The following is a 21,779-nucleotide window of genomic DNA, read 5'->3' as shown; positions in this document are numbered from 1 at the left end:
TGGTGCTCTAGTGTCCCTAAATTTGAATAAGACAGTAAATGGTTCTGCTGCTACAGAACAAGATGTGGTGGGAATTAACTATAGGATTCAGTGTTACTTGGGCTGTCTTCTGTTGTTAAATAGCTAGGTGAACCAAAGCAGCTTATTTGATTGCTTTTGAGCGTGGGTGTTTTTTTGTTGTTGTTTGTTTAATTCTTAGACATTTAAAAAATATATACACCCTTCTCATGAAATATATAAATGTCAGATAAGGATGAATCTAGAATTTTCCAATTAATTTCTAGGAAGATGCCCTCCTTTTCTTTTATTTATTCTCATTTATCTACTCTTGCCTGTTTTTTTTTTTTTTCCTTTTTCTCTAAAAGGAAAAAAAAAGGTTAACTCAAAATTCAGGTTCCACCTCAACCGCTGGTTCTGCTCTGGGTTTTAATTTCGAGTTAATGGGGCCCATGCCTTCCTCACTGAAATCTACACAAATGGCTACTAACAGTATAATATAACCTCTTTATTTTTATGAACTTTTTAGCAATCATCAAGGTGCTACACCCCTGGTTCTGGCAAAGCGCAGGGGAGTGAATAAAGATGTCATCCGATTGCTGGAATCTTTGGAAGAGCAGGAGGTAAAAGGATTTAACAGAGGAACTCACTCAAAACTGGAGACTATGCAGACAGCTGAGAGTGAAAGGTACTTTGACACTTTCAAGTAAAGTGCTTTGATACTTTCTTTGAACTTATATTAGTCCTTATGGCTCCAGATTACAATTGAAAAGCTATTAACAGAAAGTACTATGTGCCCACATGCACAGAATGTTCTGTTAGCCACTGGGCAAGGGCAGCCTGCTGTATTGGTAGTACAAGTGAAAAGAGCTGAATAAGAGGGAGGGAAACAGTAGTCTGAGAATTTAAGTACAGATCACAAAAAGAATGGAATTTCGAAAAAGGAGAAAGATAAGTCAGGACAAGAACTTGGACAGTATTAGAAAAGACCAAAAAGCTACCTTTCAAAGGTAGGGAATTAAAGTGCTGAGGAAAAAGTAAAACAGGAGGAGAGTAAGACAAGACTTAACACATACACAGTTCAGTGATGTGAAAGTGACTTTTACATGAGACGGAACAAATGAAATTTGGGCTCCTGTAAGTAATTGAAGCTAAGATGTAGTGACTGACAGGGTCTCAAATATCTCATCATTTCTCATCTAGAAGCAGTTTAGAACATAGTTTAGGGAGCTCTGGAAAGGTGACCAGGCATCTTTTCTCTGGCATCACGGGCTCAACAGGTAAAGTCTCTAGGCCAGACTTAGTTGTACTAGCATGTAGTTTGGTTGACCGCCATGGAGTTTAAGCTTTCCAGGTATTACAGGGGAGGAAGGATGATGAGCTTTATAGTCTCCTCCCACAATTTTCAGTGGACTAGGGCCCTCAGTAGCTATTGACCCAGTAGCAGATTGACCAAGACTTGGAATTAGGAGCATATGGTCCACTTAGACTGTTGGGATCATTGTTTCTGTGAGTTCCAGATGAAATCCTCTGTTTTTCATAGTTCACCCTTAATTTGATTCTTCTGTGCCCGTGACTCCTTTCCTCCCTCTTCGTGGACTGCCTGGTGTACTCCTTGGGGACCATTAATTCTACTCTCAAGTTTAGGATTATTTTGTTTGTTACAAATACTTATTATTGTCCAAAGAAATTAAACAGTTTTACTTCTAGAACAGTGCATGCTCCTTATGAGTTATCACTGAGGGCTGGCAAGTACATAAAATAAGAAGCCAGAGGTGCATTGCAAGCCCTTCTTTCACCTGTGTGCTCTGGATTGGCAGTCAGGATGCTATAAGCAATTCAATAACATTGAGTTATCTGTTTTTTATTAAAGGTCATGTTCTTGCAAAATAACTTAAAATTTATTTTCAAAACTAAGCTTCTTTACTGTGAAAAATGTCCGAGAATGTGCATTTTCTTGGTATATATTCAGGACGTTGCTTGGTATATTTTGTTAATAGCCAATTTCTTGGCATCTCTTTATTAGAAATATACTTTATTTTGCCTCAGTTGTGATTACTTATTAACTAAGAAGTGATTAGTCATTTGAGCAATGCAATATGAAGTATTTATTCCTACTTCTTTCACGTACCTGCCATTGCACTTCAGCATGAGAATTTGCATTATTTACGGCATTATGTAAAGCCTGTTCTTTAAAAATTGAATTATTAATACTTGTACTACCTAGTTGTCCTATCTTACTCCTGCCCTTCAGTGTCATCATAGGAAGGTGTGGTTGAAGCTTAAATTAAAAAGCTTAAAGCAGCATCATTGGTTATTAGGGAAAATGCAGATCAAAACCACAGTGAAATACCACTTTATACCCAATAGGATGGCTACAATCAAAAAGATGGACAACAACAAGTACTGGCAATGATGTGAAAAAATTCGAGCCGTCATACGTTGCTGGTGGGAATGTAAAATAGCATAGCTGCTGTGGAAGACAGTCTGGCAGCTCCTCAAAAAGTTACACAGAATTACCATACGACCCAACAATTCTACTTTTAGGTATACACCCAAGAAAATTGAAAACACATGTTCACACAAAAACTTGTACATGAATTTCATAGAAGCATTATTTATAATAACCAAAAGGTGGAAACCACCCAAAAGTCCATCGATGATGAGTGGATAAACAAACTGTCATCTATCCATCTAGTGAAACATTATTCCACCATAAAAAGGAATGTAATACTGATATGTGCTACAACGCGGATGAGCTTTGAAAACATGCTACATGAGAGAAGCCAGGCACAAAAGGCCAAATATCATATGATTCCATTTATATGAAGTGTCCATAATCAGCAAATAGAAAGTAGTGGTTGCCAGGAGCAGGGGAAGGGGCAGTGGGAAGTGGCTGCTGAAGGTACAGAGTTTATTATAGAGGCAACCAAATGTTCTAAAATTAGATAGTGGAGATGGTTCTACAACTTTGCAAATTTACTAAAAACCACTGAATCATGCATGTACTTTAATTTTTTAAATTTTACTTGTTGCTGTGTGCGGGCTTTCTCTAGTTGCAGCGAGCAGGGGCTACTCTTCATTGTGGCGCGCGGGCTTTTCATCATGGTGGCTTCTCTTGTTGCGGAGCATGGGCTTGAGGCACGCGGGCTTCAGTAGTTGCAGCATGCGGGCTCAGTAGTTGTGGCACGTGGGCCCTAGAGCAAGTGGGCTTCAGTAGTTGCAGCATACGGGCTCAGTAATTGTGGCGCGTGGGCTCTAGGGCACGTGGGCTCTAGGGCGCACTGGCTTTAGTAGTTGTGACGTGTGGGCTCAGAAGTTGTGGCTTGCGGGCTCTAGAGCACAGGCTCAGTAGTTGTGGCGCATGGGCTTAGTTGCTCCGCAGCATATGGGATCTTCCCGGACCAGGGATGGAAACTGTGTCCCCTGCATTAGCAGGTAGATTCTTAACCACTGCACCATCAGGGAAGCCCCTGAATCACATACTTTAAAAAGATGAATTTTATAGTACATGAATTACATCAATTTAAAAAAAGTGAGGGAGGGACTTCCCTGCTGGCACAGTGGATATGGCTCCATGCTTCCAGTGCAGGGGGCCTGGGTTTGATCCCTGGTTAAGGAACCAGATGCCACATGCATGATGCAACTATGGAGCTGGTGAGCTGCAACTAAGGAGCCTGCGAGCCACAACTAAGGAGCCCGCCTGCCACAACTAAGACCCTGTGCAACCAAATAAATAAATATTTTTTAAAAAATAAAGTGGGGGAAAAGTTTAAAGGGATTGGCTAGTACATGGCATTGTGGCATAGCTGTGTAATGATTAGCCTTTTCTAGAACAGGAGATAAAGCAAGATTTTGAATGTGTTTAGTATTTTCCAGTCCCCTTATGATTCCCTGAAACATAGCATAACTTCTTAAGGGCCTATCAGTCAAGTTGATGAAAAACATTTCCCCACACCCCCTTATATCCTAAGTTTAATTTAGTTCCTTTTTACTCTGTAGGTATGGGATGACAGAGACAGTGTAGGTGACACATGTACAAAAAAGATTACACACGCACACACAGACCATCATGCTAGAATCAGGTATTTCCTAGACAGTAGAAAACATTTCATTGGATCAGGTTGCTATAGACAGTTCTGATTGGCAAAACTTCATGGGCTCCTAGAGAACGTGCAACTGAATTCTCATTTTACAGATCCCTACCCCACCCGCCACTATCCAAAAGTAGAGTGTTTCCTTAAGCCGAGATGGCATAAAGCAATTGCCTTAGGACTCATCTTACTAATGGATGCACAAAATAAATCGAGATAAAGCACAGATGCTCACAGACACAGTTCAAAGATATTGCAGCTGGATGCTGAGATGCTGAGTGTAGTTCCTGGGGAAGGAGCTTGGTGGTGCCACTCTTCCTGCAAAATAAACATTAAACACTGTTTTTGCTTTTCGCCTTTTTTCGTATAAAAGCAAAAATCCTCTTGGGATTACTTTCAGTTAGCAAATACTGGTAGTTTTGTAGATGTTTCTTAAAAGTGAGGAGGCATAAAGCAAACTTTCAAAAAATGGGGGATACCTGTATATCTAACACTTTTAAGTATGAGAGCATGTTGACTCAGACGTAGTCAATAAATTTCATGTAAGTCAAAATTAACCTCTCCTGAACTTCCTAAAGTTCTAATCTTATTTTTGAACTTGCTTGAGTTTTCTTTAAATTTTTGTGTTGTTGTAGATTCCCACTGAAAATGTCTTCTCCTATTCAGAAGATAAATATAAAAAAAAGTTTGGATGTCAAACAGATTGGCCCATTAAGAAATCACCTTCCCATGATTAGAGAAGACTCTAAATGCCAGTAAACGCTGAAGTGCCTTTGTTTAACAGTGTCAAGAAGTAAAATAAAGTTGTAGGTTACCAAAAAAAAACACTGTCAATTTTGCATGATGAACCAGGCTCTTAAGACATTGTTTTGTGCTGTTTCCATTGTTCTGCCCCAAGATGGTTGGAAGAATATGAAGAGAAGGAGTTTAGGAAGGATAATAACAGCGGTAGATAGTTGATACCAGTGATTATGGTCATTGTGGCTTTAATCTAAATGATACCCTGTTGTTGGTCCTGCATGTTGTGACGTAATTGTGGGTGCTAATCCCTTAGAGCTTCAAATTCATCACTGTGCAGCCTTCCAAATACCAGTGTCAGATATACTCTATTTGTAGTGGTCATATTTCTCGCTTATATAGTTACAAAAACCTGAATCAGTGTTTTTGTGGTATTTGTGCTACCTTATTTTCAACTAGACTCAGCCTTTATATAGAAGAGAAATAAACGTATATTATGTTATTGTACAAGATGGAACTAAAACCAGTAGGAGGAACCTATTAAGAGGAATTCCTAATGGTTAGCCCTGTCCAAGTGTACAACAGACTGAAGAGTAAGCATCCATTACTAGAGTATTACAGTTTAAAGAAGGAATTCCTTCATTGGTCAGATTATTGAACTAAATTAATAAAAATTCCTTTTTCACTTTAAGATTCACATACTTTATAGAACAGTTTTTTAGACTTGCCCGTCTTTGCTTATTTCCATTAACATGAGTTCTTAAATTTTGAATCATCATGTTGAATTCTAAATTTCAAATAACCAAAATGTGTTTTGCTTTAGTACCTGGTGGAAACAACTCATTTGACCTACTTCAAGACTTCTGCTTGGGACGTTTTTATTAGAAAAGGATTTTTAACTGACTCTTCTAGATACTAAACCAAGAAACATAATCATTACTGTTTAGCAGTTTATAGTTAAAGTTAGATTGTCCAGATACCTGCACGTATATAAATCAGTACACAGATGGGTGAGAATATATATATATGTCAGTTTTCTTCTTGTAAATATTGTATTTTAAGGTTGGTCTTTTCTAAACGATGCAGTTCCTATGGTTTTATGTTTTTGAAATGTGTTGTTTCATGCCCTTTCTTTTCCCTTTGCTTCTCTCACAGTGCCATGGAAAGCCATTCCCTCCTCAATCCCAACCTGCAGCAAGGTGAGGGGGTCCTGTCCAGCTTCCGAACCACGTGGCAGGAGTTTGTAGAGGATCTGGGCTTCTGGAGGGTGTTGCTCTTGATCTTTGTCATTGCTCTGCTGTCTCTTGGCATCGCCTACTATGTGAGTGGGGTGCTACCCTTTGTGGAAAACCAGCCTGAACTGGTGCATTAGAAGAGCCCATGGAAGAGGAGGCAGATGCCAGTGTCCTGGCTTCCGTTGTTTGTTCTCAGTTTCTCAAAGTTTTCTCTTGGTGCAAGGCAGTGAGGGCTGTACATTTTTTCTTTTTGCAGTTTTACACATCGTAATCCTTGTAGAAGAACTAACTACATACTGTAGTCAAGTATACTGTCCTAAAGCTACCTCCACCTCAGCCTGACTTCTTAGGAAAGGCTCTGCGTAGCCTTATTTGATAAAAACATGGAAGTGACTAAAGAATGAGAGATAGAGGATGAGACTAGGAAATCCTTGCTACAGAAATCTTACCCTAACATAAGACCAACTAAAGTGAAGTGTTTGAAGCTTGTCTTATATGATTAGTTTTCGTTGGTAGTTTTGTTTTTGTTTATTTTTGCAAGAGTTGCTTTTCTCTTTTTATTTACTCTCTCTGGGGAATATCGGGGGCGGGGGCTAGGGGAGAATGAAGCATTCAGCTTAAAACTTGAAGTGCTTTTTTCAAATCCTGTGTAGAGGAAATCAGTATTTTTGGAATGCTTGGTTTGTTTTAATATTTTCAAGTCTAGTCACATACCAAACAGAACTTTTGAAAATGAGCTGTAGTTTCCTCAAAAATGACTGATTTGATCTTATATTTATTTGTTTTTAGGATAATTTTGATTTTTTTCTAAGCTGCTTTGCTTGTTGTTGATATCTGTGACGAATGAACTTGAGAAGTTCATTTTGTTCATTTGTCAATTTCCCCTAGTGTTTATTTCAGAGATATTCTATTCATCAAAAATGCAGTCAGAAAACTTTCTCTACTCAGTAGTTAGCAGGGGAAAATAATTCTGATGTTTAAACGTCACTGTAATTCTGTAGTACTATTATTATGGTGAAAAATTCAGTTCTATAAGCTAGCTGTGTTGTCACAATTGTATCATAGTTCATAATTTTTTCATTTTATGTGCAATCCTGTTTAGAGGCCCTGTTAGAATTGTGGTGACAATCCCATACATGTCAGTTGTTCTCTGATGGCAAGAATGGATGGTGTATTTCTGAATTAACAGTGTTGAACTCTATTGTACTAGGTGTCATAAACTCTTTCTGAATGCTAATATTATGTAAATTGAAATATGGCCCCAAAACTGTATTGCAGCTTTTAGCAGTTGTTTGAAGGCCTCTTTTGTTAATGATTCTGCTATGTTTAAGTCATATTCTTGGGTTATTAAAAAAAGGACATGAAGACTTGAGAATTAATTCATTGGGTGTAGTCAGAAAATTATAGTGAAAGAACTAACGGTTTTATTTTTTAGAACATAAGTCATCTAAGCTACCGCTAATTGAATTGTTGCTAGAATTAGAAATTATAATTTAAAGCAGAATTGGTATTTCTGTGATTCTTTTTGCTTCTTAATATTTTCTCTTTTGCATTTATATATCTAGGATTGAGGCATTTTTCTTTCATGTGACTTTATCCTGTCTTAAAGAGCTGTTCTAAAATTCCTGATTTACCTGGCTGCCTCAGGATCAGCTCATAGCATCTTGCTTTTAGGTTAGATACAAACAAAATTAATCATACTTGGTGTAAATACAGCAAACCGTGGATGTTAGAATGGAGAACACTAGAACTCAAAATCAAAGTATATTCAGATTAAAAGCTTTGGAATTAGCTTTGCTTTTGTTTGTAACTCTAAACAGATGTGCAAAATTGGTTAACATGTATGTAAATATATTGCATTTTTTAAAGATTTATGTTTCCTTTTAAGTGCTGATTTCTTTGTATTCTATTCTCTGCATTCAGTATTCAGTAATACTACCAATAAACGTATTTATAATCTCTTAATCACAATCTGTTTGCTTAGGTATCATTGTTTTTCTTTTAATTTAGGATTTTTTTAAATGGGTTCCAATTGGCTGTTCATAAAAACAAAGTTTTTTTTTCAAACCTGATGTAATAGGTATATCACGTTTCACGTATGTTAGCCTTATAAATGTTCTGACACTAATTTGGGTGAATTGCTTTTGGATTTAAGCGTGATAATAACTACCATGATTAAGCACCTCCCAATTTTATAGGTCAGTTCACGTGCCTCATCTCATTTCATCCTTGTGTTCACCCCACCCCTGCTGTATTTTCCCCATTTTATAAGATGAGGAAACTGATACTAGGAGGTTTAAGTAACTTGTCCAATATCAGACAGCTAGGACATAGTGGAATAGGGATTCCGCATTCAGGCTCTATCCCCAATTATAAGTTTGCTTTTTCCTCCTGCCCTGCTGTCTGTCATGAGTCTGGCAGTGGAACCATCTAGAATCTTGCCTACTGCCATCTCAGCAACACCTGTTACTAAAATTTTCACTCCTGTTTCTAAATACTTATCTTTTCCTTCTCCTATAATGCACCATTTTTCCACATCCTCCCTGGATTACTAACCCTTCATATTGAAGCTCAATCCCTGGCATGTTCAGAAAACCTAACATAGTTAAACGTATCTGACTGCCCACTTCTCTCCCTCTCATTCCTCATCACTTACCGTACTCAGTAAACAGGTACAGTTGACCCTTGAACACTGCAGGGGTTACTAGCAAGTAGGGGCACTGACCACCGCACAGCTGAAAATCAGCGAGTAACTTGACAGGGGGCCCTTGGTATCTATGGTTCTGCGTCTGCAGATTCAGCCAACAGTTGATGATCTTGCAGTACTGCACTATGTATCTTTTTTTAAGATTTATTTATTATTTATTTATTTATTTTTGGCTGCGGCTGGGTCTTAATTGCGGCACTCGGGATCTTTGTTGAGGCGTGCAGGATCTTTCATTGTGGCGCGCAGGCCCTTTGTTGTGCTGCACGGGTTCCTCTTCTCTAGCTGTGGCGTACAGGCTCCAGGGCGCGTGGGCTCTGTAGTTTGCAGCATGTGTGCTCTAGTTGAGGCACAGGCTCAGTAGTTGTGACGCATTGGCTGCAGCATGTGTACTCTAGTTGAGGCACAGGCTCAGTAGTTGTGACGCATGGGCTTAGTTGCCCTGCGGCATGTGGGATCTTAATTCCCCGACCAGGGATCAAACCCACATCCCCTGCATTGTAAGGCAGATTCTTTACCACTGGACGACCAGGGAAGTCCCTGTACTACGTATTTAACAAAAAAATCCGGGTATAAGTGGACCCATGCATTTAAAACCCTTGTTCAAGGGTCAACTGAATTTTTCTTTTTTTAAAGCCTGGTGGGATTTTTTTTTTTTTTTTTTGGCTGCGTTGGGTCTTCGTTGCTGCACGCAGGCTTTCTCTAGTTGTGGTGAGCGGGGGCTGCTCTTCGTTGCGGTGCATGGGCTTCCCATTGTGGTGGCTTCTCGTTGCAGAGCACGGGCAATAGACATGCGGGCTTCCGTAGTTGTGGCTCACGGGCTCTAGAGCGCAGGCTCTGTAGTTGTGGCGCACGGGCTTAGTTGTTCTGCGGCATGTGGGATCTTCCTGGACCAGGGCTCGAACCCATGGCCCCTGCATTGGCAGGCGGATTCTTAACCACTGCACCACCAGGGAAGTCCTCAACTGAATTTTTTTTTTTTGGTCTTTTTGATGATAAGTTTCATGAGAGCAGGGACTTCGTCTGTGTTTCCTTTCCTATTTGTTCACAGTGCACCCTGTAGAACTCTTTGAACACAAAGACTTTTTTTTTTACAATAACTGTATTTTTTCTTTTCAGATTTAAACGTGCTTTTCACACATTTCCTCCAACAGGCTGCATGTGTGAATGTGCTGACCATTCTTCTTCCGCAGTATGCCTGCCACTGGATGGAAGGGCTAGAGTCTTGTGCCCCTGGCTTCTTTATGTAAGAGCATGCAGGCTTTCCACTAGGATAGCCTGCCTCACATTTACCGCAGGTTTTTTAAAAAAAGCATGGTTGCTCTCTATTTTACCACATGGTATTAGAAGTCCAGAAACAATAGTCACCTTTTGTTGTTGTTGTTGTTTTATTTTAACCAGACCTTAGTCTTTGACTTGTGAAATTGTTTATGAATGTATCAAAGTGCTTTCAGCTGCAAGAAGCCAAAATCCAAATTCAAAGTGGCTTAAACCATAGGAAATGTATTGACTTATGTAACTGGAAGCCCAGAGGTAGAGTAGACCCCAAGGGTGACATAATCCAAATCTAGCTCAGTTACCCTCTGCTTTTCGCACTGTCCTCCCGTTTGTTGGTTTCATCCTCCAGCTGGATCTGAGATGAGTCCAGAATTTTCAGGCCTGACATGCATTTGTGACCATGTAGAGAAGAAGAAAGAAACCATCTTTCCTCTGGTGTTCTCCTAGGAAGCTTTCCTGCCGAGTCCCCAGCCGACTTCCTCTTGGTTTCGTTGGCCAACATTACATTGTGTACCCTATTCTCAAACCAGCCAATGCCATGCACTGATTTACTAGGCCTAGCTTGATGGATCAGTCATCGGGGAGGGTGGGGTTGGTAGGATTAATGTGATTGGCTTGGACCAATTGTTTTAGAAATGATGGGAGGTGCTTCTGGCAGTAAGTGGGCAGGGCCCGTAGATGTTTTATGTCTTACAGAACATGGGGCAGTTTAGCACAACAAAGAATCATTCCACATCCCACATGATTCTTGAATGTTCTACTGGTCATCGATATGGGTGGTTGTTTTTTTTTTTTTTAAGTTTGTTATCTGAGCCTAAACCCTAACTCCATTTTACATTTTAAAGTATTTTTTCATACGGTTTTAATATACCCTGAATTTTCTAAGAATACAACCACAAGATAATTGCGGGGAGATTCTACTTTATTTTGTTCAAAGCTTGACCAGGAATTAAACCTCTTCCAAGAAACCTTGTTATTGAAGGCGGTGTTACTGATGATAATTGAGTCCCCCATATAATTCTCTGTGTGGCTACTGATGACGTCACTGTTTCATCTAGTGTAGCTGTGCCTGGGTCTTCACATATTGAAATGCACACTTTGTTATCAATTACTTTCCCTTTAATTTTCCTTTATACTACATGATTTGTATTAAATCATTTTATTTCAGCAGTTATTACTCACTTTTATCTGGGATGTATACTAGAGCTTCTTTTAGTCATCTTGGTATACCTTTTCCTAGTAGTTTATCTTGGAGGGTACACTAGGAAGTAGCATTTCTCAAAGTTAATAGAACACTGGGGAGAAGAAAAGAAGCCAGCATCTGGTTAAACCTTTTAAAATTGTTCAAGCTGAAATAATCCCAGCTGTGCTAGATGAAGTAGGACTTTGGGATCAGGCCCATTCCTTTGAGCTCTGAAGTCGATTCAAAACAGTTTTCTAGGGAGGATCTTGGCCTTGCTATGGGTACCTCCTTGGCTTCCCTCAAAGTACAGATAGGCTGGCACTCTGCTCAGTCGCTCATGTGTTCATTCTGTTCATTTTACATCACAAACGGACAGCTCCCCATAAGGCATAGGGGTCTATGCTCATTAGGCAACAGAGGTTTGGTCACGCTCCAGTTAGATGTCAAGGAATAATACAATCTGGAGTTCTTGTTGCCTAATACTCCTCAAAAACTTAGCTGATAACAGTATTAAGAGAGTATTCCTTGGAAGCTCTTTTAGGTCAGCACTGTCCAAATTTTCTGCAGTGATGGAGATTTTCTGTTTCTGTGCTGTCTGGTGTGGTAGCCACTCATCACTGTGGCTACTCAAATTAACTTAAATTAAATTAGAAATTCAGTTCTTCTTTAGCACAGTTATGTGAGCCTGAAACCCAACTCCATTTTACATTTAACAAAACTAGCCACATTTCTAGTGTTCAGTAGCCGCAAGAGGCTGTTGTATTGGACAGCGTTTTTGCAGAAACTTCTTTTGGACAGCACTGTTCTCAGATCTACCTTGGGCTCGTGGGGTCGGGGTAGTGCTAGCTGCGGAACTGTATTAAGGCAGTTTCCACCGCATTTGCTTTTACTGAGCTCTTTGTTATCAAGTGGTAACATTGTAACAGTGCTTATTAACTCACTTAATCCTCAGCAAATTGCTGTTGTATCCCACCTCACAGGGCAAATGAGGTCACCCTAAGGCAGGTTGGAAAAACGCCCCAGGTCACACAGCTATTAAGTGGCAGAGCTGGGGTTTGAAGTCTGACAGGATAGGACTGGAGTCTCTTCTAACCCTTGCGCTGTGATGTCTGCTTAGTTGTGGTGCCACTCTCTTGAAGTACGAATTGTCTCGAGGACTAGCCCAGTGTGTTAACCACTGCATCTATTCTAAGGAAAGTTACTGAGCATGCTGTTGGCACAGCTCTTCAGTATGAAGACCCCGATTGCTTTTTACAACCACAGATAACTGCATTTCTGCTGAGCTTTACTTCCATCTTATGTTCTCTATGAATTATGTAGTTGATCAGGTAGAATCTCTTTCACATCAGATGCTGAAAAGCTTAATGCCAGATTTGGGTTCCACCAGAAGCAATTGTAATCCTGGTCATTATGGTGATTTATTAGAACCTCATTCCTGGTTTATTTTATATCTTCATCTTTAGTTTTATTTTCCTATTCTAAATGTTCACTCTGAATTTATGCTATTCTGTATTATTTAAGCCCCCTTAAATCATTTTCGGATCATGATGGGGGGATGGATAGTTAATTAGACAGTTATGAGTTTGGACTGAAAGAACTACCACAAAACTACCTGTCAGTTTCTGGAAACTAATGACAGAAAATGCATTGACCTTTTGCAGTTGGAAAAAGTAGTTTGTGGCCTCCTGTTCAAAATGCAGTTTTGGTTTTTGGCATGGCTGCAATTGTTAGTTTACCTCATTTATATGTCTCTCCTTGTTCCAAAAAGGATTTGAGTTCAGCTGAATAAGCAGGTGTTAGTCTAAACTTTGGAAATCAAATGTCCTAATTCTATTCTAGCATTTTGGTGAATCATTTGAGTGAAGCCTGAAAAATCAACATTAACAAGTACTATAATCATAGAATTTTAGAGATAGGGGGCCATTAGAAATCACCTGGAGAGGGTAGAGGACCAAGAAGAACTCGATGACTGTGGTCCCTCAAGTAAGAAAGGGGCAGAAACGTTAGGTGAATCCACTCTATTACTCTTACCTCAACTACACTGCGCCTTACTCGCATGGTCTCCATCCCTCCAACCCCCACATGCTATTCTAAATGTTATTTTAAAATGTGAGTATCTGGCGTTAGATACATAAAGATAAACCTTGCATTGTGTTCTGTGTATTTTAATAATTAACCAAAATACTGACCTGTTTAGTAAGCTGTTGCTGTCATAAGCCAAGGATGTATTTTCCTGTCACCCAAGTCTCCTTTTTTTTTATGAACAGGAGAATCACCATAAACTATCATCTTCTCTTGATAAACATTTTAAGTGAGAAATCTTTTCAGTTCTCAAAAAAAAAAAAAACAAACCTGCAGCAAATAATGGACTTCTCTATAAAGTACCTTACACCGTGGAAATGCTGTGAGGAAGCTAAGTAGAAAGTTCCAGAGTACCACTGTGTCCCTGGTAAGTCACAGTACTTCTTCTTTTGTTGTTGTTTTTCTGTTTTGGCCACACCACATCGCTTGCGAGATCCTAGTTCCCAGACCAGGGATTGAACCTGGGCCTTTGGCAGTGAAAGCGCAGCGTCTCAACCTCTGGACCACCAGGGAATTCCCCACAGTACTTCTTAGTAGAACAACTATTTCTTCAATACTGCTGTCTGCTACATGCTTTTCATTCAAGTTAGGAGATTGATGGTTACAGGACCATTTGTAAACTCAAGCCCTAGAGTTATAACATGCCCTGCCTGATGGTGTTTAACAAGGCCATTCACTGCCTGGTTCCCTAGTGTGTCAGGGATGTCTTGTGGGTGTTAATTGAGCTGTTCAATAAGTGTTCCTATGTGTCCTTTCCCACATCTTTGGAAGCATCTCTAAAGAGAGAAATGTGTGAAGATAGGAAAATAACCCACACCAGGATAATGCTATCACTGTATCTGCTTAGGAATCACTCATTTTAGGGGTATTCACTAGACTCTTCTCCCCCCTTTCTTTTCCCAAAGGTTTTGTTTTGTTTTACTTCCAGGTTACTTTTTTCATGTCCAGTTAGTCTGAGGATCAACTTTATAATAAGCTCTGACCAAGGATAATTCCAACTTGAAATGTGCAATAGTAAATCTATTCCTGAGATTTAAAAAAATAATAATAAATGGATAATTTTTTTATTTGCTGGAATCATTACAAATTAATGTATACGTATATTATTTTATGAATAATATATTTCAGCAAATTTTAGTTGTTTTCTTTTTCTCTTTTTTTACAGTACCCCTTGATGGGCTTTTAAAATTATATGGTATGCAGTGTTAGCACTACAGAATGCTTACGTTTTGTGTGTGTCCATAAGCCAAATTCCTTTTTTTGGAGGTTCAAGGATAATTGCTAGCCTAATTCTCTTGCATCTTCATGCTATAAATTGCAAGTATTTAGAAGTGCGGCATTGCAGAGATAGTTGTTTCTTCCTGTAATTGGGCTATGAGAAGGTTATTCTTTGTGACAATAAAAATTAATATTCCCTTTCTTTGGGGATTAATTTCTAAATTTGAAGACTCTGGGTCGGAGTTGGCCGGACTGTTGCACTGAAATTTCAGCCCCTAAGAAACAAAAATAGGTTTTGAAATAGTTTCTAGGTTACTGGCACAGAAAGCTGGCTAAAAGCTGTAACTTACTTCGGGTAAGTCCTAGTTAGTACAATTCCATCAGCACAGGCTGTGCTTTCTGACTCTGACTCAAATTTAGGAGAAAATAAAATGTAAGGTTCCTTAAATTCTTATTCTGTAAGTTTAGGCTTGGGTGATTCTCCTTTATTTTAGTAGAGCCCCTGATTTGGGGAGGGGAGACATTTAATCAGTTCTGTATTTCACCTTACTGAACTATCCACATTCATTTGTTATTTTAGTTTAAGTTATAGTTTGGATCAGATGGTGCAGGCTGTAGTTATACTGGAAAACATAACTGCTTTAATAATTGCTTTATTAATTACAACCCTCATCCATTATTTTTCATACCAGTGGCCTTATAGAACCTTCCATGCATCATCTCATTAGCTCTGTGAGCTCCCTCCTCAGTAAAGGAGCCTCTCAGCCATCAGTAGAGCCCAGAGACCTCTCCAATGATAGGGAGAAGGGAAATGCCCCGGCTCATGACCTCTGAACTGTCCCATCTCAGGTATACATTGGGAAGGGAAGTACCTTTATAAACACCTGTGACATTTAAAAATTCCAAATGCGCACCTTGTAAGACTCAAGAGGGTGATTTCCACTGAGTTCCATGAGAAAAGATCCAGGTGTTAGTGGCCACATTTGCTAAATTCTTTTCGAAGGGATTCCTCTAATAGAAGTGCTCTTGTTGCTAACTTGGAAATGAGAATTATGGAAGCTTCTATTTTCTTTCTAACTGAGCTTGTTTTCTGTTTAGGAAGCATGAAGCTTTTCTTTCCTGGTTTTTGTATCTGTGATTATGTTGGTGCTGTCATGACATCATCTTGCCTAACTACAAAAATGTTTTCTTGGCTGAGCTTAGAAACCCACTGTACTTCTACGATCTTCAAAATATATGTGCTGGTCCATGGTATGGGAACACACTAGGTCCTCAATCAGCAAACCTTCAGTCATTCTGGAATTCCCATTCTGGAAAGTGGCAGCCCCGGCCTCCAACACAGAGAAGCATTGCCCCTTCTTATTTCTCCTTTGACAAACCCTGTACCTTTCCAAGGCCTGCCCTGCCCTAGTCTCGAGCTGTAGTTAGAGGAAAGAGAGATTGAGACTTGGAAGGCAAGCAATTATCTTGTTCTCTGGTCCTGACTCAGATAATGCTATGAGTAGAAGGGGCCCGGAGCTTCCACTCCCCTAAATTACAATTCTCTTTCTACAAACTAAACGTCTGCCCCTGCTTAGAATACAACTTCTATTAAATCAAGAGGCTTATTCTTTTTTTTTTTAATAGTGTTTTATTTGTTTTTACTTGTTGACAGTTTGCTTCATTTATTTATTTATGGCTGTGTTGGGTCTTCGTTTCTATGCGAAGGCTTTCTCTAGTTGTGGCAAGCGGGGGCCACTCTTCATCGCGGTACGTGGGCCTCTCACTATCGTGGCCTCTCTTGTTGCGGAGCACAGGCTCCAGACGTGCAGGCTCAGTAACTGTGGCTCACGGGCCCAGTTGCTCCGCGGCATGTGGGATCTTCCCAGACCAGGGCTCGAACCCGTGTCCCCTGCATTGGCAGGCAGATTCTCAACCACTGCGCCACCAGGGAAGCCCGAGGCTTATTCTTATTAGAAAGAAATTATTCCAATTCCAAAGTTACGTGGCTGTACCCTTTTTCTCCTGCTGGTTGAAATTCTTTATTGTCTTTAATGGAGTCCTAATGACCCAGACAGTGGTCCAGTTTTGGTTCCCTGGCTTACAGCTGCTCAAGTAACGTTCTCAGCTGTGGAATAAATGTGGACTGTCAACTTATTTTAAATGTCAGCCTTTTAAAATATGTATGGATATATGATATTTCTTGATCATTTAATTCAGATAAAATAAGTTGTAACAGAGAGTCGACATGGTGCTTCCAAGTGGCAACAATGGATATGAAAGGAGGAGATGAGGTGCCCCAGCTTCAGCACCCAAGGGAGACACACACACACACACACACACACACACACACACACACACGTCTCCCTGCCCTACCATTTATCAGATTCATATGAAAACAAAATAAACAAGGCACACCTTTGCACAGTCAGCTTCTTTTTGTGACCAGTAGGCAAAATGGTGTGATGGTGAAACACCTGGGCCTTGGAGTCAGGCAGACCTGGTTTGGATCCCAAGCCCACCGTTAGAACTGGGTGGCCTTGGGCGGGTTACACACCCCCTCTCCCCAGCCTCAGGGTCATCGACTGTTAGCTGACAATAGTAACAGTAACTGGAGGCTGAAGGACACAACGCATGTCAGAGGCGCAGAGTGGGGCCTGGTGAGCAGTGACTCTCAATTGTAAGCATAATTATGCGACTGCTTCCCCTTTAGGCCAACTGCTACCTAGAACTACCTCCACTTTAAAAAGCTTTTATTTGCAGAAGGAGAGGACAGCTTCTGTTCTCTTGTGATTGGTCAGGCCCTCAGGTGCTGGCCGATTGGGTTCGCAGATGACCGGATGGCTTCCCCTCTTCTTTGAGCTTTCATTAAATAATACCTTCCTTATTAGCTCAAGAGGATGTGCATCACCGTCGCTGCCAATCCCCCCAGAACCCTCCTGTAGGTTTCCGTAAGGAAGCCGAGGGTCTTGTAGCTGAGAAGCTGCAGAACACTTCCCTCTGAGTGTTGAGAGATCTGAGGGCAAGAACAAAATAGGCCTTGTGCTTTCCAGGTCCACACACTTATTCTCTTGTTTGGTCCAAGAGCATCTCTGTAAGGTAGCAGAACTGGGTTTTTTTTTTTCCCTCCCCACCTTTACAGAGGGGGAAACTGAGGCTTAGAAGTTCTGCAAGGCAAAACGGAAGCTGAATCTAGGCCACCTAACCCTCCAGGTCAGCTCTCTCTGCACCTGGCTGCCGTCACCAGAGCACTGGAGGCTGAGAGAAGAGGGACACAGGGGCTAGTATCCCTGGCAGGTGGGGCTGTCCCCGGCACGACTTACGGAGCAGCACCTCTGCAGTTAGAGAGACCTCCCCACCAGGCTCTCCCTGTCCAGGCCCGCCCTGCAACCTGTACAGCACACCTGCCACCCTCCTCCCTCCCAGTTCCTCAAGGCGAGCTCAGGGGACCATCCCCTCCTCTGCCAGGGCAGGATGTGAAGACCTCCACCAGGCAAATCACATCCATTTGATATTGAATAAAAGGCTGCTACGGTGTCTGAAGTGACAGCTCCCTGGTGGGTGATGTCATGCTGTTTTGTTTGTCTCCATGAACTGTGGGGATCCGATTTCAGTTGTGAAGAAAATAGTCTGGGGAAAAAAGTTACTTCATTTGGAAAATTCCAAGAAGCCATAAATATAGTTTGCAACTGATGAAAGTGTAGTCACAGGTGGACAATGGCTTTGGGATAGAAGAAGAGCTCCCAAGAGGCTGGGTCCTTCACCCCGCCACTGCCATCAGCAGCCCTGCTTCCCTGGTGCTTCTGGCAAAATCCCCAGCAATCTCCTCTCTGCTGAGCAGACCCCATAACCCAGCGGCGAGCTGCCTGGGGACGTGTTTTCCCTGGTCTCCATCCTAAATTGCCTTCTGCCCGGTCCATCCCTGGAGTGTCTGGCACGATGGGGCCTGCTTCCCTCTCGTAAATGGTTGACCTGCATTTCTGAGTTGCTGTGAAAGCAAATGAAAAATAATATCTTATTTTGTTGTTTTCCTTTCTTACACACTTTCTGGCCTTGCAATCTCTTGCGAATCCTTTTTGCTTTTCATATTCTTCTTTTTTTCCCCTACAGTTGGCACAGGGAGTGAGAGAGAGAAAACAGAGGATGAAATTCTATTTTGCTTTTCATGAGAAACTAAAGAGTGTAATTTCCAGTCCAGATCCCCAGCCCTGAGTCAGGAAGGAATAACCACTTAATAGCCAGGCAAGACCAGAGGCAGATTGCTTACATCCAGGGGCAAGTTTTCAAGAAATGCATCTCTCTCTCTCTCTTCAATTATATAAAAACAATATGGCAAGATTACAGAATTATGGAAGACAGGAGAGTCTCCCCAACTCAACCCCTCCTTCCATCCTTGTGTCTACCTGGCGCCAGGTCCCTAGGTCACTGAGCCCCTCATACTGTCTTCCCTGTCACCCCAGCCTCCAGTTTTGGGGCATTCTCCGCTTGGGACCTGGCCTCCACGATATTCCCAGGCTCTGGGAGCTAGTCTTTCCTGACCCTTGCTCACAGCCTCACATCTCCATCCCTGAATCAGTTAGCAGCACCCGGCCCCTTGTGCTCGTGCTGATTACAGGAGCCCTTCCCTTTGGCCTAAGGTCTCAGCAGCACAGGTCTGCCAGCCTGGGTGCCCACAGTGGCGGCCTACCACTGCCATCCTGTAGGTGTGAGCTGGGGGCCACCCCAGCTTTGACACTGCCCCAGGCACAGCAGGCGCCTGCCAGGCCACAGGGTCAGGGCAGGGGCTCTGGGACAGGGCATGGACCCAGCCCTCCTCTACCTCCCAATCCCCTCCTGTTCCACCCAGTTCCTGGACACGTGGGACTTCAGTAAACATCTGAGGAACCACGGGGGAGACCATGTGTCTCCGGGAGGGCTTACAGCCCCTCAGGCAAAGCATAGCCAGATGATAGAAAAATAAAAACAAAGCCAAGCTTCTTTATAAGTCCCCATTAACCCAATTAGTCAAATCCTGAAGGGGCCTTTGTCTTAATGGAATTCTACTATATCTCAATATGACTTGAAATAAAGGAGCCGTCAGTTTGCATTTAGGAAGTGTGGATTTTCAAGCTCATGGGATTTGACCTCTAGACACGAGTAGTTTTTCCTCATAGATCAGGCTGTCCCGTAGAAATACAATGCAAGCCACTGAAGGAATTTTAAATCTTCTAGTAGCCACATTTCTAAAAGGTAATAAGAAATGGGTGAACTTAATTTTTAAAGTATACTTAACCCAATACATCTAAAATAGTAAGATGGAATCAATATTAAAAAGCATGAATGAGCTATGTTACATTCTTTTTTGTACCAAGTCTTTGAAAGTTTACCCTTCCAACACGCCTCGGTCTGGACCAGCCACATTTCACGTGCTCAGTACCCACATGGGGCTAGTGGCTCCTATTGCTTGAACAGTGCAGTTATAGACAAATGTCACCCATCCGGGGAAGGTTCCCTTGAGATATGACCCTAGGAAGTGAGAACACAGCTGCAGCCCAGCAAACCAGAGGCCCTACTCTGAGACCTTAGGACACAACCAAAATCAGCAGGAGTCCAAAGCCTCCCCCAGTTTTCGCAGTCCTGACATGGGGTGGGATCCCCCCAGATGCATCTTTTCTCTGTAGTCTCTTGTTTCAGCCTCGTCATATGTGGGTTGATAGGCCAGGAGTGGGACGTTTTCTCCTTCTGGAGAAACTTCATTAATTTACTCAACAAGTCCTTACTGGGCAGCTTCTATGTGCCAGGCACTGTTCTAGGACTTGGGATACAGCAGAGAACAAAACAGATTCCTGCCCTTGAGTAGACAGACAATAAAAAGTAAACAAAATAAGCAGATCGAAGGGTCTATTAGAAAGTCATAAGTGCTATCGAAACAAAGGAAAAAATAGAGCAAGGTAAGGAAATAAGTGCCGGGATGGGGCAGGTTGAACTATTCAATTTCATGGTCAGAGTAGGTCTCCTTGAGAAGGTGAGTTTTGAGCAAGTCTGTATGCAGAGATTTGAAGGAGGCAAGGAAGTTGGCCACTAGAGCATCCAGACAGAACAACTAGAGCAAAGACCCTCAGGTGGGCAGGAATATACCTGACACTATTGTTCGGGAAACAGCAAAAAGACCAGTGTGTCTGGGGAGGAATGGCAAGAGGGAGAGTATGAGGAGATGAAATCACAGGGACAAGGTGGTGAGGGGCTAGATCACGCAGGGCCTTGCAGATCATTGCAAGGACATTGGCTTTTCTGAGAAAATCATTATAGAGTTTTGAATAGCATTGCTCTGACTTAAATTTCAACAGGGCCACTCTGGTTGCTGTGTTGGGAATAGAGTGGAGGAGGGCAGGAGCAGAGGCAGGAGGGCTAGTTAGGAGTCTGTTTCAACAATCCAGGTGAAAGACGATGGTGCTTGGACCAGGGTAGTAGCAATGAAGATAATGAAGAATAATGTTTTCAAGGTAGAGCCGATGGGAGAAAGAATAGTCAAGGATGACTCCTGGGTTGTGTTTTTTTTTTTTTTTTTGGTTGCATTGGGTCTTAGTTGTGGCAGGCAGGCTCCTTAGTTGCTGCTCACCGGCTCCTTAGTTGTGGCACGTGGGCTCCTTAGTTGTGGCATGAGAACTCTTAGTTGCGGCATGCATGTGGGATCTAGTTCCCTGACCAGGGATCAAACGTAGGCCCCCTGCATTGCGAGCATGGAGTTTTATCCACTGTGCCACCAGGGAAGTCCCGACTCCTGGGACTTTTTTTTTTTTTTTTTTTTTTTTGCGGTACGCGGGCCTCTCACTGTTGTGGCCTCTCCTGTTGCGGAGCATAGGCTCCGGACGCGCAGGCTCAGCGGCCATGGCTCATGGGCCCAGCTGCTCCGCGGCATGTGGGATCTTCCCGGACCGGGACACGAACCCGCGTCCCCTGCATCAGCAGGCGGACTCTCAGCCACTGCGCCACCAGGGAAGCCCTCCTGGGACTTCTGACTTGAGCAGATGGTAAGATGTCAGGGCCATCGACAGAGATAAGAAAGGCTGCACATGGGCAGGTTTGTGGGAGAAGACCAGAAGTTCAATTTTGAACGTGTTGAATTTGACATGTCTGTTCAACATCCAAACAGAAATATCAAGTAGGCAGTTGGAATTATGAGTCAAGAATTTGGGAAAGAGATCAGGGCTGGAGATACAGATTTGAGAGTTTCCAGCATATGGGTGGAATTTAAAGCCTTGACTCAATGAAGTCATCTGAGAAGTGAGTAC

At 41.9% G+C, this 21,779-nt stretch overlaps 1 protein-coding gene across 10 annotated transcripts in view; it reads left to right on the top strand.

Annotated features, from left to right (window-relative positions):
• The window catches only part of ANKRD46 (ankyrin repeat domain 46), a 69,010-nt gene that overhangs the window by 29,208 nt on the left and 18,023 nt on the right, over positions 1–21,779 (top strand). For 6 of the 10 annotated variants that reach the window (XM_060127439.1, XM_060127440.1, XM_060127441.1 and 3 more), the window contains exons 4-5: positions 527–685; positions 5,985–8,035. In XM_060127439.1, coding sequence (XP_059983422.1) covers positions 527–685; positions 5,985–6,201 — 376 coding nt within the window. In that variant the 3' untranslated portion in view covers positions 6,202–8,035. Of the gene's footprint in view, positions 1–526; positions 686–5,984; positions 8,036–21,779 lie in introns of those variants that run through there. The other 4 variants (XR_009536322.1, XR_009536321.1, XR_009536323.1 and 1 more) reach the window with 1 other exon arrangement.

Source organism: Lagenorhynchus albirostris, chromosome 17, assembly GCF_949774975.1.
Source record: "Lagenorhynchus albirostris chromosome 17, mLagAlb1.1, whole genome shotgun sequence".
NCBI classification, from domain to species: Eukaryota; Metazoa; Chordata; class Mammalia; order Artiodactyla; family Delphinidae; genus Lagenorhynchus; species Lagenorhynchus albirostris.
This window is presented reverse-complemented; position numbering and strand designations above follow the sequence as displayed.